At 41.3% G+C, this 16,065-nt stretch overlaps 1 protein-coding gene across 3 annotated transcripts in view; it reads left to right on the top strand.

Moving 5' to 3' along the window:
• Nucleotides 1–16,065, top strand: part of RNF217 (ring finger protein 217) — an 81,781-nt gene that overhangs the window by 16,314 nt on the left and 49,402 nt on the right. For all 3 annotated transcript variants that reach the window (XM_075924097.1, XM_075924096.1, XM_006139447.4), the window contains exon 2: nt 9,252–9,485. In XM_075924097.1, the coding sequence (XP_075780212.1) occupies nt 9,252–9,485 (234 nt within the window). The remainder of the gene's footprint in view (nt 1–9,251; nt 9,486–16,065) is intronic.

A 16,065-nucleotide genomic window follows, 5' to 3' on the forward strand; every position in this document is an offset into this window, starting at 1 on the left:
AGTATCAAGTGGCTGAATACAAGTGCAAATCTTAAATTTGTGGAGCAGTGATCTGCATTTCATAATAATAAAACTGAGTTATAGTATTGCAGAACTTTCCTTGAAGAGGAAAATGTATACATTTTGGCCATATCTCATTCCTTCTGCTTGTAACTTTTATATATTGTTAAAACTGCTGTTTCACATTCCTCCCCCCCTTTTTTTTGAGGGGAGGGATATCTAGGGCAACAATAGATTAATGGAAAATGACTTATGATTCCCTTTACCGTTGAAGTATAGTACATAAAGACTGTGAATCTTCCTATCTGTGTAGTTTTGCTTTGTTGACTTTCTTTCATATTCAGTTTTTCTTATATTCTCATTTACATTTAGATCCCTTGAAAACAGCTTCTAGAGCAGTGTGTTAAATTGAATTCACTGTACTGCACTTTCATTTGTTGCTCATAAGGGTAGTTAGCTTCAGACTCAGATTGATGTTAGGTGTCATATCTGTTGCTGTTCTGTGCTGTTAATTCTTCACCATACAGCTGCTGTTAGCCATTCAAGTTAACAGTGGACAAAAATCAGCCATCTTCTTGCAATGAGCCATCACCTGTTGTCACAAGGGAAAATTGTAAGCAAAAAATCCTTCAGTATAGGTAGCACAGCCTATACTTAAGGTTGCTCCACTCTTCCTATTATAAGACCCTTTTTTCAGTTGCTTATAACTTTGGCAAGCTTGAACCATCAAGCTGAAATTTTCCATGCCAGGTGTCTGCTTTTCAGATAAAATTTAGTCCCAAAAATTCAAGCAAAAAACGGATCATCCATTTCTGAGAATAAGATTATAGGAAATGGCTTTTTTACCCCTTTTTTGTGCAAAGCACGTCTCCCAGTTATTTCAATTGCTGCTATGTGTATTCAAGTTGAGCACCCATAAAATGAGAAACATTCTGTTAGTGACCACCTGTGGAAAGTTTGGTTTGTGTGATTTGACTAGTGTCACAAGTAGGGAAGTAAGCAAACTAGTCGACTATCAGATAAGCAAAACCTTATCAGATCCTCAACTAGTCACGCCCTCCCCCTGCTGCCTCGATCAGAGGCAGCAAGGGGGGGAGCAGGCGCCAGTGCTGGGAGGAGCTGGCTTAAAAGTCGGCTTCCCCCAGCACCTTGTCCATGGGGGGAAGGGGAGGCAAGGAGGTAGCTGGCTGATTCTACTGTCTGTGCTAATATTTAGCATGCTTGAATGTTTAGTACACTTCTATAAAATGGATTTCAGTAGAGGTAGAAGTAGACTCCAGAGATTTTTATTAATAAAACAGATTTATAATTAGGGTACACCATGCCCCAGAGTAGAACAAAGGATCACTTTGGTTTTAATAAAATATGTTCCATTACATCTAAATGATTCCATAAAATGCTCTTAAATTTTCCCCTGGTGCTTATTACTGTTGTTTGGCAGGGATGGGCTTTTGCATTTAAAAAGTAATTTTGTGCCTTTTTTTGTAATTTAGTAATTGAGTGACCCAGAAGTAGACTGTGTAATTTATTTATTTTCCAGGTCCCATGTTTTCTACACTAGTATGACATTTTCTACGGACAGACACCCTAGCAATAAGATTTGGCTGCAACAACTAAACTTTTTATTTATTTTTTAACATTGATTTTTAGCTCTTTCTGGTTGTGAAGATAACTGCCCAAATGTGAATCTGTGTAGTATGCTTTACTGTGCAGACAGCATGAACAAGAAAGCTCTAAGAGTAGTATGATTTGCGCCTGTCCACCCTAATATAGTGGTTCTCAAAATTTTTGGCCTGCAGCCCGCACTGTTCAACACAAATCTTTTGGCGGACCGCCAGCCCACCATGATGAAAAATTAGGTGCAGGACGGGGTGGGATTGCAGAGACTGGGCAGGAGGTTTGGTGCAGGAGCAGGCTTAGGTCTGGCCAGGATTCTTGCCAATGGGAGCAGTGGGGGAAGCTTTCAGGTGTGCAGTTTCCTGCAGTGCCATTTCTCCAGCCTGGGAGAAGGGGAATGGCAGCATCTGTGGAGCCACTTTCTCCTCTTCCCGCCCCTCCCTCCTCCCCTCCGCCTTCTCCCCCTCTCCCATGAGCTGGATCTGGCCCATGAGGCTTCGAACTTTCCTCCCCTCTCTGCCGCTGCCTCAGCCAAACTAACTTGTGCGCGCGCGCGGTACTGGAGTGCCAGTGTGGGCTCCACGCTGCAGCCTGAGCCCGTGGCCCACCTGCAAGTCTGTGGTCTGCAGGCCACACTTTGAGAACCATTGCCCTGATAAGATATTAGTCAGAAATTCACTCGTGTAATTTTAAATGTCCTGTGAGATGTATTTCACTGCTGACAGTGTTGGCATACTGTCCAGCTAATGTTTTTATCCATCACATGTTCTTATTATCAGTAATGATGGAGAAATAAAAGGCGGGAGGGGGGCACAACCAGACATTTGGCTGTTGACTAGGGTTTGTGGGTATGGAAAGCAGTGAAAAACCATGCCTGCTTCCCATGGTTTTCCTTCACCTCCCCTGGAAAAAAGATCAGATGATTGTAGTCTCTGCCAATAAGGGAGGAACAGAAGGAAACTCTTATCCCAAGAACGAGAAATCTTAACTATCCTTGTGGTATTAAGACCCAAGCCATCTACTGCTCCTTCCAAGTTGCCAAAAGCCCCAGCTTCACAGAAATCTGCAGCTTTCCTCAATAACAACTTTCACAATCGGTTTTATGTGTTAATTCAAAGTTTTGCAGCATACTGAACAATGAAAATCTGGAGGTAGTGCATATGGACAAAATCCAAGATTTTGGTGTTTAATATGCAACTAAAAATAGTCATTAGGTAAAGTTTTGAATTTATCTGAATCTAGTGAAGAAATTTCATTGACTCGGAATTTAGCACTATATTGCAGCAATTAGGATTTTGCTACAGGTTTTAATTTGTGTGCCAGAGAGCATTCATTCAGGCCCTTCATATAATCTGATCAGGAGATCCCCGAGGCAATCTTTGTTTTTCACTTTCACAGCATTCTTGCTAACAGTTTTTCACCTCTACTTTCCAATTTCCCACATCATTACTACATCTTGTCATATGAATTCCTTTGGATTTAGTTAATAAAACTATGAACAGTTGAACTGCTTCTGTCTTTGACTTTGGAACTGGAAGTAGATGTAGTTGGCTTTTTTTCCTGATTGTGTTTGTGTTGATTTGAAATGCCTTCTGACAGTCTTAGAAGAACAATACTGCCTTCTCAAAAATGACCTTTACTGTGATTAGAAACTGGTGCAGCTGAACTGGTGCAATCTGAGACCTACCAAAAGGTTTGGTATGGGTGTCTTGAACTTCATGTTGGTGTAACCCACTCCTAGCACCACTACATGAGTCTCTGAACCACGCCCACTAGGTATGTGGGTTACATTGCGTCTAGGTGTGTTACCCATCTCACCACTTAAAATACACCACTCAGCCACTGATCTTTGAGTTGACTAGATTGAGAGAAATGTTTGTTGTGGGTGAATTGATGTTTGCTATGGAAAAGTTATGGAGGGAAAAATTCTGCTCATAGTTGGAGGCAAAAAAACTTGCTTTGCCTGTCTTCTACAGACATTTCAGAATAGCTTATCCAAGCTACAGAACCAAAAAGGCTATCTAGTTTATTTGAAAAGTATGACAAAAGGGCAGTGTTCATAAAATATCCTTACAATAGTGTAATTACATCCTTTACTGAATCATTCTTGCACATCTGCCCCCATCAGATGGGAATTATTGACTGTCACTCTACCTCCTTGTTTTTTGAGATGTTATTTCTTTCTCTGCATTAAGCTTGAATTGATTCAATGAAGTGTTTGCATTTAGTTTCAGACATTCCTCAAGAGGAAGTCTGGTTAGTCCATAATAAAAGCAGTGCCCTTAAGGCATATCTATAATTGGGCTGCTTTAATTTCAAAGAAGAAAATACTTTTATCACCAAAACAGTGTTGTTCAGTGTGATGATCTGATAAAAGAAAACAATAACACTGTAAATAAGTGTTCTTCAAAAGATCAACATAGAAGTATTATGCATAATTAAAGACCAAATCTGAAGTTTTAATGAGGAATTTCTAAACATGGAAGAGTGAAATGTTTAATTTAGAGCTTTTTTTTTTTAAAGAAGGATGTGCTACATCACGTGTGTGTAAACTCACACATTAAACAATGGCTTTCCAGTTTGTTAGAAGTCACATTTGAAAAAACCCAACAGTCCCCAAGCAGGAGAGAGTCAGTGTCCTACCCAGAATCTTCCACATCTTTCTCCTTCCTTGAGAGATGGTAGAAGATGATTGTATCTCTGTGGTGCCAAAACAGCAGCCCTGGAGCCCTGAGTTATCCATTCACCCACAGAACAAGTAAAGCACAAACAGAAGATTCCCCTACCAGGGTTCTGAAATCACACCCGGGAGAGATCATTTCAGTTTACTCTTCGTGCCCATTCATTCCGACACTGCCAACAAAGATGCCAGTTCATGCTAGTGGTGACTGTGTTGGGACCACTACACTGGGAAAGGAGCCCATCAGATCATTGTATATAAGCCTAAGAGCCTGTAGGGAATAGCAGCTTTTACTCATCACTGAAACAGATAAGGTCCAAATAAGTAACCTAGGAGTAAAAGGCCCAGTATTCTGTTATCGGCTTCCTGAACTATTCACTCAATGTTCTCTCTAAGTAACATGGATCTGGAGAGCACAGTATGTATTTAAGCTATTACTGAGCCTGTAATCTAGGATATATTTGCTTACACAATCACTTAACTACCACCATGAACAATAATAAGTCATTCATTAAAGGGCATGTATAGCAAAGAGATTGAAAAGCACTGTGAACATTATTTATACAGTTAAATTTAGTGAAGTGTGTGGTGTATTACATTTATAATAATCAGGGTGAACCCCTTCAGTGAACCCTGCTTTAAAAAAGCTGATGAGCTAGCATTACCTGTAGGTTGTAATGCACAGTAACGATGGCTCTCTGGCTTATAATTTAATCATTGTGATAAAGAACATCGCACTACACTAACTAAAAGAATAATGTTCATATATTCATTATGAGGCTAAAATGCTACTGTCAAGTAACAAGGGGCTAAGAGAGGGAGTATGATTTAGGATTGATAATGGAGAGACAACTTTTCACCCAGATCCCATTGTACTTGGCAGCAAAGGTATGCCAACAATTTACGAATGCTGCCTTTGAAAATTAAGTAGCATAAAAAATGAACTAGGCTATAAGTGACCTGTAAATGATGAGATTATCCTCAGATTTAAACGGACCTGATTCTGGCTAACCTCCAAGAAAACTGAATTGATCCAGTAACCAAAGATTTCTAAATTGAGTGTGAAGAATATATCCGCTTTGGCAATGGTTTTGGGTTTGATAGTCTGAGTCACTTGGAGATTTAATGTGGCTTCCCCAGAAACTCATGTATTAGAGCATAGAGGGATTGACAAAAAGAACTCGAAGCGTGTAGGAGGGACTTCTGTTCTGAAGTATGCTAGGCATCCTGTTATGACTTATGAGAGACCTTCTCAAAGCACCTCCTAAATTGTTACTCTACTACCTTTCTCTGGACCATGTCAATTTCAGTTCCAAGTGTTCTGAAGCATACTGGAGCTAAATTCTCAAGTATTTAAACCACTTTGAATCTTGTGATGCAATAGTGCAAAGTTCTGTACAGGTTGGCACTCCCTGGACCAGGAACATCCATAGTCCAGAATGAGTTTAGTTAGCCAAATGTCTACTTGTCATGGTTGTGGTCAAGTTTCTCAGTCCCATAAAGTTTGTTTATAGCTACCAGTCCTTGCTTTTAGTGTTCTGTGCTGTTGTTTAGCTCTAATTTACCCTTAAATGTCTAAGAGCCCAGAAAGCAGTGTCAGTGTTTGTAATACTGCCAGACAATATTGACCTCCTGTGGTTTGGTAGATTTTCTGGTTTGGCAAACTCTGACTACAGAGGTTCTAGACTACAGAGGTTCAACCTGTAATATATTTTTCAGAGGCCCATTTTAGGATTCTGTGGAAAATCATAACTGAACCGTTTGGATTTTGTGCATGTAACGTATGAACCACAACCTAAACATCAGCAGTTTTGGCCCATATACATACACAAGTATTTTTCAAAACTTATTTTTTTAAAGTAATTTATGAAAATAGCAGTGCACCCATTCCCTTTTTCATCTTTATTGTGATTTTCTGGCTCAAACCCAAATGAAAAATGTAGTAGGAAGGGTGAAGAGAAGATTGTCAGGAAAAGAAACCAGTATTTGTTTTTGTGGTGTTGCTTTATTTGTCCCAGAGTATGAATGTGACCAGATGAGTGAAGTAGTATCTTTAATCGGGCCAGCTTCTATTGATGGGAATGTACTAGCTTTTGAGCTTCACTGAGCTTTAGGTGAGTGTCCAAATTGAATACAGAGTGGGATGGATCACGCATAAAGGAGTCACGCACATTGTCCAATACCACTTAAAAATAAGTGCACATTTAACACTGCTGGAGTCATAGGACAGTGCAGGGTTAGTAGGCAGCAGGATACATTGCAAATTGTTGTAGTGGGTCATCAAATCTGTACATCTCCTTTTACCAGCTGTTCTCCTACTCTTAGACCTGGTTCCAGGTTGCAGTATCCTGTATACTAACCAGGCTTTCCCTGATCCTATGAACTTGATACCTGCAACTTTTTCCTTTGGGAGCTATGGTCAGTGGTAGGTTAGTCATATTGGGTTCAAATTTCAATCTGTAACTTAAGGTATCAAAACTAGACAAGCTTTTGGAATTTAAACTGAGTGCACTTAAGGGATGTTAAATGGTGTTTAATCAGCTAATCGGCTAATTGGTTAGTTGATGGGGAGGGGGGGACGGGACTGCAGATCTACAGTGGGATTGGCTCCCAGCCCCAGGCGTGAACCAGGAATCAGCTGTCCCAGTGCGCCTGGTCCCCTGCTACACCTCTGCCTCCCCTGCCCCTACCAGGGAGATGGTGCTGGGGGGAATTGGCTTTTAAGCTTGCTCCCCCCTCCTTGCTGCCTCTTTGATAGAGGCAGCAAGCGGGAGGGAGGAGGGGAGAGTGACTAGTTGAGTCACTAGTCAACTATCCAATAAGCATACACTTATCAGATATTTGATTATTTGCTTATGTGTGCATTATCAGGGCTTGACAAACCGCTGAATCTGCTCACCCATGGTGAGTAGATTTCAGCTCGTCGCTCCATGCGCCCCATTCACAAGCGCTTTGCGCATGCGCAGTACCAGTCTGGCGCATGTGCGGTGCGGGGCTGACAAGTAGCTCTTGCCAGGGTTTGTCAAGCCCTGTGCGTTGGGTCCAAAAGTTTTTATAACAGCATGTCTTAAACATCAAACTTTTGTATTAAATGTGTTTGTATTGCAGGTGTAATATGTGGCATTTTCTTCCTTACTTGTCTCTCCCTCCTTGCTCTGTGTTCTGTCCTTGTAAGCAGATTGTATATTAAAATGTTCAAGAATCCTGCTCAAGTGCCTCAACAGGATTTTTTGTGTAACTTACGCCTTTTTACTTTTTATCAACAAAAAAATGGCTGAGGATAGTAGAGCACGTTTACATACTTATAAGGCTGTGTGCCATGTATGGACCCTAGGAAAAAATAAAGAATTTGAAGGTAACTTGGCAATAATACAAGATCTGCAGGCCAGAATTCTTTCACTTGCGTATGTGGAATCCCACCACACTTTTTTCCTCACTAACACCCTCCATGGCTTGAGTGGACTACATACCTGCTGGGTGTAGTTTATGTCCAGTGCACTGGCACTTAGACTACTCACAGAGAAAGAAAAGAAAAGAGGAGTGTGCTCAGCAGCCTTAGCTGCGAGTCAGCTGGCTTTTAGCTCAACCGGTAGAGGTTCATGCACTAAGCTCCAGAGGTCTCATGTTTAGTTTCACCTGTTGGTGTTGTACATGCATCTGTATCATAAGACAGAATTTGTCCCTGTGATAAGAATTAAATTATTCCCCTAATGGAAGACTTTAAATGTAATCCTGCTTACTTTTCCATGTCTGTCTGCAGTTCTAATAGTAGCAAAAGGCAGTAGTGAAGCTAGCAGATGAGTCTCAGAACACACACAGCCAACTTCTAAGAAAGTACCATTTATGCAAAATCACATCTGGTCATCTTAAGCACATACTTCAGGCTGTGACTTTGAAACTGATCTTTCTGAGTGGAAAATGAGGCCATTTTGGTGCTTAATGTAAGGTCCCCTTCTTCACAAATTATGGCTTTGAACTTTTTACCTTTTTCCTCTAAAATGGAGAATTGTGAGGTTTAATTGTGATTCTACAGTATTGCAATGATTGAATACCATAGAAATTCCTGTAGATAAAATTTGCCTTTATATACATAGTTCATGAGAGTAGAGTAGGTTGCATATAGAGATGCAACACCATTATATGGTAAACCTCTGACAGAAGAAATGATTTCAAAACTTTAACCTTTTTTATATTTAAAAGTACAGCCTTTCCCTTGTTTAAAGCTTTACTTTCTGTAATTATAGTATTCTTATTCTTTCTGTATGGATGAAATTCTCCCAGTGTGGAGTTTGTCTGCACTGGACCCTATGCATTTACTTCCTATGAAGTGCATGCTATAACTGTGTGTGTGTGTGTGGTTTTTAATCTATGAAATGTATTATATTAAGCACTCTCTGTCTAAAACAAGTATCTGTGTTTAAGAACATAAGAATGGCCATAGTGGGTCAGACCAATGGTGCATCTAGCTCAGCATCTTCTCTTCTGATAGTAGTCAGTGTTAGATGGATGCTTCAGAGGGAGTGAATAGAAAAGGGCAATTATCAAATTTTGAACACATTTTGCACAATCGACAAGGAGTCCTGTGGCACCTTATAGACTAACTGAAGTGTAGGAGCATAAGCTTTCATGGGCAAAGACATGCATCTGACGAAGTGGGTCTTTGCCCACGAAAGCTTATGCTCCTACACTTCAGTTAGTGTATAAGGTGCCACAGGACTCCTAGTCTGAATTTGCAAAAGCGACGAACATGGCTACCCCTCTGATATTTTGCACAATGTGTTCAAAATGATTTTAAAATGGCATGTCTTATTAATTCAGAACAAATTCATTTTCTTGTGCAATTCATTAGATGTTTTGGAAGTGCTTTGCTTTTGACATTGTTGACATGAAATATTAGCTGTACCAGTCAAAAGATCATAGAGCTGTAATATTTTACCCTTCTGTTTACATGCAGGTGCAGCTGGGACAGGCAGATATAAAATGTCCAATCACAGAGTGCAGTGAACACCTGGATGAAACAACTGTCCTCTACAACCTGCCGCATGATGACATCATCAAGTATAAATACTTCCTGGAACTCAGCCGTATTGACTCCAGCACCAAGCCATGCCCTCAATGCAAACATTTTACCACTTTCAGGAGGCGAGGTCACATTCCAACCCCTACAAAACTGGAGAACAAATACAAAGTGAGCATGCTCACCAAACCTATGGATTAGATGGCACAGCTGTGAGCAGCAAAAGTAGGACAGCATATGGTGGGCATTAAATAGGCTTTCCTTCATTACTGGAGCCTAATGTAAGCTGTGATTTAGAATATAAATCTATAGTAAGATACATCTGAATAACTGATCAAATCATGTAATAGTTCACTAGTCTATATGAACTTTGTTTTTATCATTTATTTCTTGTGGTGGTAGAATAGTTTTGACCATTACATTTTCATGGTTCTTTGTAAGGTGATTAAGCCCTTCACTTGTCTCTGCATTAACTGAATGACAGGACAGAAAAATTTGAGGGGTACTAAGACTGACTTTCATAACTAACTAGAATTTTTAGCCACATGATTCTAGTCAACTTTTCTCTGATTAACAAAAATGTTAAGGTACACATTTAAATCTCTGTGTGTTAGGGAAGCACTTCTGATGGCTGCTATGCTGTTCTGTGATAAGTTGCTTATAGGTGCAACTTTTTATTTTTGTAACAAATAACTACTTTTTGGGAATTATAAAACAATCTGATTATCAGTTGCTTGGAATTATCCATTACCCTGTCGAGGGAGAGATGATACCAGAGGGCAAGAAAGCTAAAGGTTTAAAAAAAAAAAAAAGTATCATATTTGTCTGTGGTCCTGTCAGGTCAGAAGATCATACTCTGAGAAGGGACATACTGGGTATTATGATGTTGGTGTATATACAGTAAACTTCCGATAATCCGGCATCTTTAGGACCCGGGGGTGCCGGATTATCAGATATGCCGGACTATCGGAAAGGGGGGCTATTAGGGGTTTGGGGTGGGGTGGGAGGGATGCCATCCCAGACCCCTCACAGCCCCCACTTCCGATAGTCCGGCTCTGCCCCAGGTGTCCCTGATTCAGCCGCTGCTGGTCAGTTTCAGCAGCAGCTGAATCGGGGATGCCTGCAGCAGAGCAGCTGGAGTGCTGCCTGGTTGTTCTGGTAGCGCCGACCCTTGGCGCGGTGGGACCAACCTGTCAGCATCCCAGCTGCTCTTGGGGACGCCTGGGGCAGAGCATCTGGAGTGCTGCCGGGGGCTGGTCCCGCAGTGCCGCTCCTCGGCATTACGGGACCAACCCGGCAGCACCCCAGCTTCTCTGCCCCAGGTGTCCCCAAGTCAGCTGCTGCTGATACTGATCAGCAGCTGACTCCAGGAAGCCCAAGGCAGAGCTGCTCTGCCCCGGGCTTCCTGGAGTCAGCTGCTGGTCAGTTTTAGCAGCAGCTGAATCGGGGAAGCTGGGGGCAGAGCAGCTCCAATGGTCCGTCTTCCTGGAGCACTTCCGGGTTCCTGATGGTGCGGGACCATCAGGAGTACCAGACCATTGGAGTTTTACTGTACATTCATAGCCAAAAATGCAAAGCATTACCCACTATGCCTGTAGTCTGACTGAAAACTTGCATGATGCAAAAACAACCAGTCACATTTAGTCACTTGTACTAGATTTTAGATTTTCTCAGTTATTTAATGTTCTTAGAGCACATAGTGCTTGTATGATAAGTGATTAAGTTTACAACAGTGGGAACTATATTTTTAGGAGAAAAACCATATGTAGTCTTTAACACTATCCTCACCTTCCTCCTCCCTTTTTTTACTTCTTATTGCTTCAAATACTTTTTGTTGTTTTGGGGAAGGAACATGTAGGGTGGACGATATTACACATTTTACTTAACTATTTTACCCATTTCCTCTTTCTTCACTCTCTCTTTCCATGACTTTTTAAATATAAAATACTAAAGATGACAGAACTTGTTTATATATTAGAGCCACATTTTTATCATTTTATTTTATTAGTGACTACTTACTTCCATTTACATATTGTTTGTAACCTCTAAATGAATTGCAAAGATGTGTAGCATATTCTGCTCCTTGAGTCACCACCATCTGTGCTAGAAATTCCCTACAGTGGCAAATGGCAGTTATTTCATTGCTCAGTCGGGAGGGAGAAACAGTAACAGGAAACTTGGAAATGGCAGAGGTGCTTAATGACTTTTTTGTTTCGGTCTTTACCAAGAAGTCTAATGATGAAGGAATGCCTAACATAGTAAATGCTAGTGGGAAAGGTGTAGGTTTAGAAGATTTAAAAAAAAAAAAAAAAAAGTTAAAAATCACTTAGAAAAGTTGGATGACTGTAAATCACCAGGGCCTGATGAAATGCATGCTGGAATACTCAAGGAGCTGATAGAGGTATCTGAGCCGTTAGATATCATTTTTGAAAAATCGTGGAAGACGAGAGATTCCGGAAGACTGGAAAAGGGGCAAATACAGTGCCCATCTATAAAAAGGGAGATAAGAATAACCCAGGAAACTATAGGCCGGTCAGTTTAACTTCTGTGCCAGGAAAGATAATGGAGCCAGTAATTAAGGAATTCATCTGCAAACACCTGGAAGATAATAAGGTAACAGACAGCATGGATTTGTAAAGAACAAATAGTATCAAACGGATAGGATAGCTTTCTTTGATAGGATAATGAGCCTTGTGGATAAGGGAGAAGCAGTGGACGTGGTATACCTAGACTTTTGTAAGGCATTTGATATGGTCTCTCCTCATCATCTTATCAATAAACTAGGCAAATACAACTTAGATGGGGCTACTGTAAAGTGGGTGCATAACTGGCTGGATAACCTTTCTCAGAGCAGTTATTAATGGTTCACAATCCTGCTGGAAGGGCATAACAAGTGGGATTCCACAGGGGTCTGTTTTGGGACTAGTTCTGTACAATATCTTCATCAACAATTTAGATATTGGCATAGAGAATATGACCATTAAGTTTGCAGATGATACCAACCTAGGAATGGTTGCAACTGCTTTGGAGGATAGGGTCATAATTCAAAATTATCTGGAGAAATTATCTGAAGTAAATAGGGTGTAGTTTAATAAGGACAAATGCAAAGTGCTCCTCCTAAGGAGGAGCAAGCAGTTTCACACATGGGAAGCAACTGTCTAGGAAAGAGATCTAGGGGTCATAGTGGACCACTAGCTAAATATGAGCCAACAGCGTGATGCTGTTACCAAAAAAAAAAAAAGCAAACATGATTCTGGGATGCATTAACAGGAGTGTTCTGAGCAAGACACAAGAAGTCATTCTTCCACTCGACTCTGCGCTGTTTAGGCCTCAATTGGAGTATTGTGTCCAGTTCTAGGCACCGCATTTCAAGAAGAATGTGGAGACATTGGAGAAAGTCCAGAGAAAAGCAACAAGAATGATTAACAGTCTAGAGAACATGACCTATGGAGGAAGAATAAAAGAATTGGGCTTGTTTAATTTGGAAAGGCGAAGACTGAGAGGGGACATGATAGCAGTTTTCAGGTATCTAAAAGGGTGTCACAAGGAGGAGGGAGACAAATTGTTCTTTGGCCTCTGATGATAGGACAAGAAGCAATGGGCTTAATTTGCAGCAAGGGAGGTTTAGGTTGGACATTAGGGAAAACTTCCTAACTGACAGGGTGGTTAAACACTGGAATAAGTTGCCTAGGGAGGTTGTGGAATCTCCATCTCTGGAGATACTTAAGAGCACGTTAGATAGACATCTATCAGGGATGGTCTAGACCAGTGGTCTCCAACCTTTTTACACCCAAGATCACTTTTTAAGTCTCAGAACAGGTGAAGATCTACTGCCCCGCCCCTTCCTTGAAGCCCTGCCTACATTACATAAGGAAATCTAATGTAAATGTACTGCGCAGGTGCGCAGTTCAGAGAGGGCTCAAGAGCTACTCTTAGAACCCCTGAGATCTACTGGTAGATCGTAATCTACTGGTTGGTGACCATGGGTCTAGACAGTACTGGGGCCTGCTGTGAGGGTAGGGGACTGGAATCGATGACCTCTTGGTCCCGTCCAGTTCTAGTGTCCTATGATTCTATGGCAGTTATTTCAAAGGGCGACATGATTCTGGGCATGACATTCAGGAGGTAATTCTTTGCCTTCTATGTATTTTATTGATTAATTTAGGAGACATTTGGAAGAAAATTACCAGCAGAAGCTTAAAAATACTGTAATTTGCCTGTTACAATCACTTTTTTCTTTTTTTCTTGCTTGAATGATCAGAATGTTACACATTTTCTAGTCTGTGAAATATGCTGGTGGGTTGTTTGGTTTGAAGTCATTTGGGGGTGCACTACAGCCAGAGTGACCCTCCCAGACTGCATGGACAAACTTGTGCTAATGGTGTATTAGTTATAGCAATAAACACATCAGTATGGACTTTCTGACTGGAGCTAGAGCTTTAGCTCTCAAGCCTGAGGATCAGGTGGGTTTCACAGCCTGTGCTACTATGTCTATGCTGCTCTTTTTAGTATGATGACTCGAGCCCATTAGCATGTCTGTCCATCTTGCTTGGGAAGCTTGCTCTCAACCACAGTATAGACACACTCCCAAGGGAAGCTGAAGTCAGAATGACACCGGCTGGGCTGTGACCAAAGCTGTGCTTACCAAATTAACTAGGAGTAGTATAAAGGTATTTCATCTTTACAACTCCCTCTCCAAATCCCCAAGCATTCCAGCCATTAGGCCTCTTCAGAGCATGAATTAGAGCATCCTTACAATAGTTGTACTTTATGCTGTGTGTCCATCCCTCAGGGTACACAGCAGCAGCTGAATATCACTGGCACAGGACACACTGATCATAGTGCTTACAACTCCAGTCTCTCCTAGGCTGTGTCCAGACTCAGGGTTTTTTTTAGAAAAAAGTAGCCTTTTTTTGAAAAAACTTCACCTGCGTCTAGACTGTAGCCACGTTCTTTCGAAATTAAATCGAAAGAACACGGCTTTTCTTTCGATGGCGGTAAACCTAATTTCACGAGGAAGAACGCCTTTTTTCGAAAGTGCTCTTTCGAAAAAAGGCGTTCTTGAATGCAAACGGGTTTTTCGAAAGAGAGCATCCAGACTGCCTGGGTGCTCTCTTTCGAAAAAGCGGCTTGCTTTTTTGAAAGTTCTGCTTGCAGTCTAGACGCTCTTTTTTTCGAAAGAGGCTTGCAGTCTAGACATAGCCCTAGACAGGCAGAATCACCACGTGGCCTATTAAGCCTAGTCTAGGTCTACCACAGCAGACTAGAAAATGAGGCATAATATATTTTTTAAATGCAGGCTTTTCTCCTCAAGGAATGTAGAATTTAATGTGACTCTGAAATAAAGCTTCATAGTAACATTAGTTTTTTGTTAAATTTATCCTTGTTAGATAGACCAATCTTTTTACTGTACAACCTAAAAGCTAGAAAGGGCTTCTGACCCTTGGGAGTACTGGGCTAAGGGCATTAGATGCAGGGGGAATTACTAGCATCAGTACTGACAGTGGGGCACTGGGGCTCAGACTTTGAGGGGAGTGAGGCTTTTAGCCCAAATGCTCCCCCTATAGCTAAAGCCCTGAACCTTGGTATGCATTTCTCTTCACACACTCACACTGCTGCCCCACTGAAACTGGGAGCAGAGTCCTGGGAAGCCCCCATACAGAAGCTGGGAATAGAGCTACAGGGCTGAAGCCCCAAGTCCTAGACCTCCCTCATGAAGCTGAGACTGGGAGTGGAGCCTCGGGCTTGAAGCCCTGAGACCCAGTGCGCCCCCAAAATCTACAGTCCTGGTACTCCTGAAACCCACTCTCCCTCCATACCTTTAACAGTGTCTGAAGTCTGTAATGTCTTGTTTGGAGTTACGGACAACATCCATTCCCAAAGTGTCCATACCCATGAGGTTTTACTGTAGCTTTATTATAAGCATTCTTCCCCTTTTTTGTAGACTTGGTCTAAGATTAGTTTGGTAAATTTAGACTTCCCAGATTGTGTTCTCTGAGTGACTGACAATAAAGCCTTTCCGCTTGCCCTGGTAGACCTGAGCTCATTTGTGTAATTTTGCAAAAAGCAATAATCTTTCTATGCTGGAGTCCTCTGAATGGAAATAATTGAAAATGTCAACCTTTGCTTACATGAGCTATTCAGGTCACCTGTGTGTTTCTACTAGTTGCACTTAGCCAAATCTTCATCCAGCTGCTTCTTTTCCAGCTCAGTGCATATCAGAGTAGCTGCTTTGCATACAGTAATATGAAATTATTTGTGTCTATCACCAATAAACTGTGTGATGTGTGGAGCTCTCCAGTCATTGCTGCCCTGCCCATAAAGATTACCCTCCCTGATGCTGTTACTGTGCAAATGCCTCTTTTCCCTGCTTCTCACTCCTGTAGTTTACACTTGAGAGAATTCTTCCTATTCATTATTGAATCAGAAACAGGAAATATACTGCTTTCAGAAGAACTAGCTTACATATGTGAGGCTTACAGAAAATCAGCAGAGGGACAGAAGTTTAGAAATTCTGTATCAGAAGTGCATTTTTATAGTAGATCAGATTTTTATCTCTTAGCACCACTGTCTAGACGTACCCTATTTCGGGATACTTCTGGTATCCCAAAATAGTTATTCCTCATCTTGACAGCATGCCCATTATTTTGAAATATCTTTCAAAATAATTAGCGTGCTATTCCGACATCCCTGTAAACCTTGTTCCACGAGGATTAAAGGATGTTTTGGACTAGCATTTTATTTCAAAATT

This window comes from Pelodiscus sinensis, chromosome 3 (assembly GCF_049634645.1).
Source record: "Pelodiscus sinensis isolate JC-2024 chromosome 3, ASM4963464v1, whole genome shotgun sequence".
Classification (NCBI taxonomy): domain Eukaryota; kingdom Metazoa; phylum Chordata; order Testudines; family Trionychidae; genus Pelodiscus; species Pelodiscus sinensis.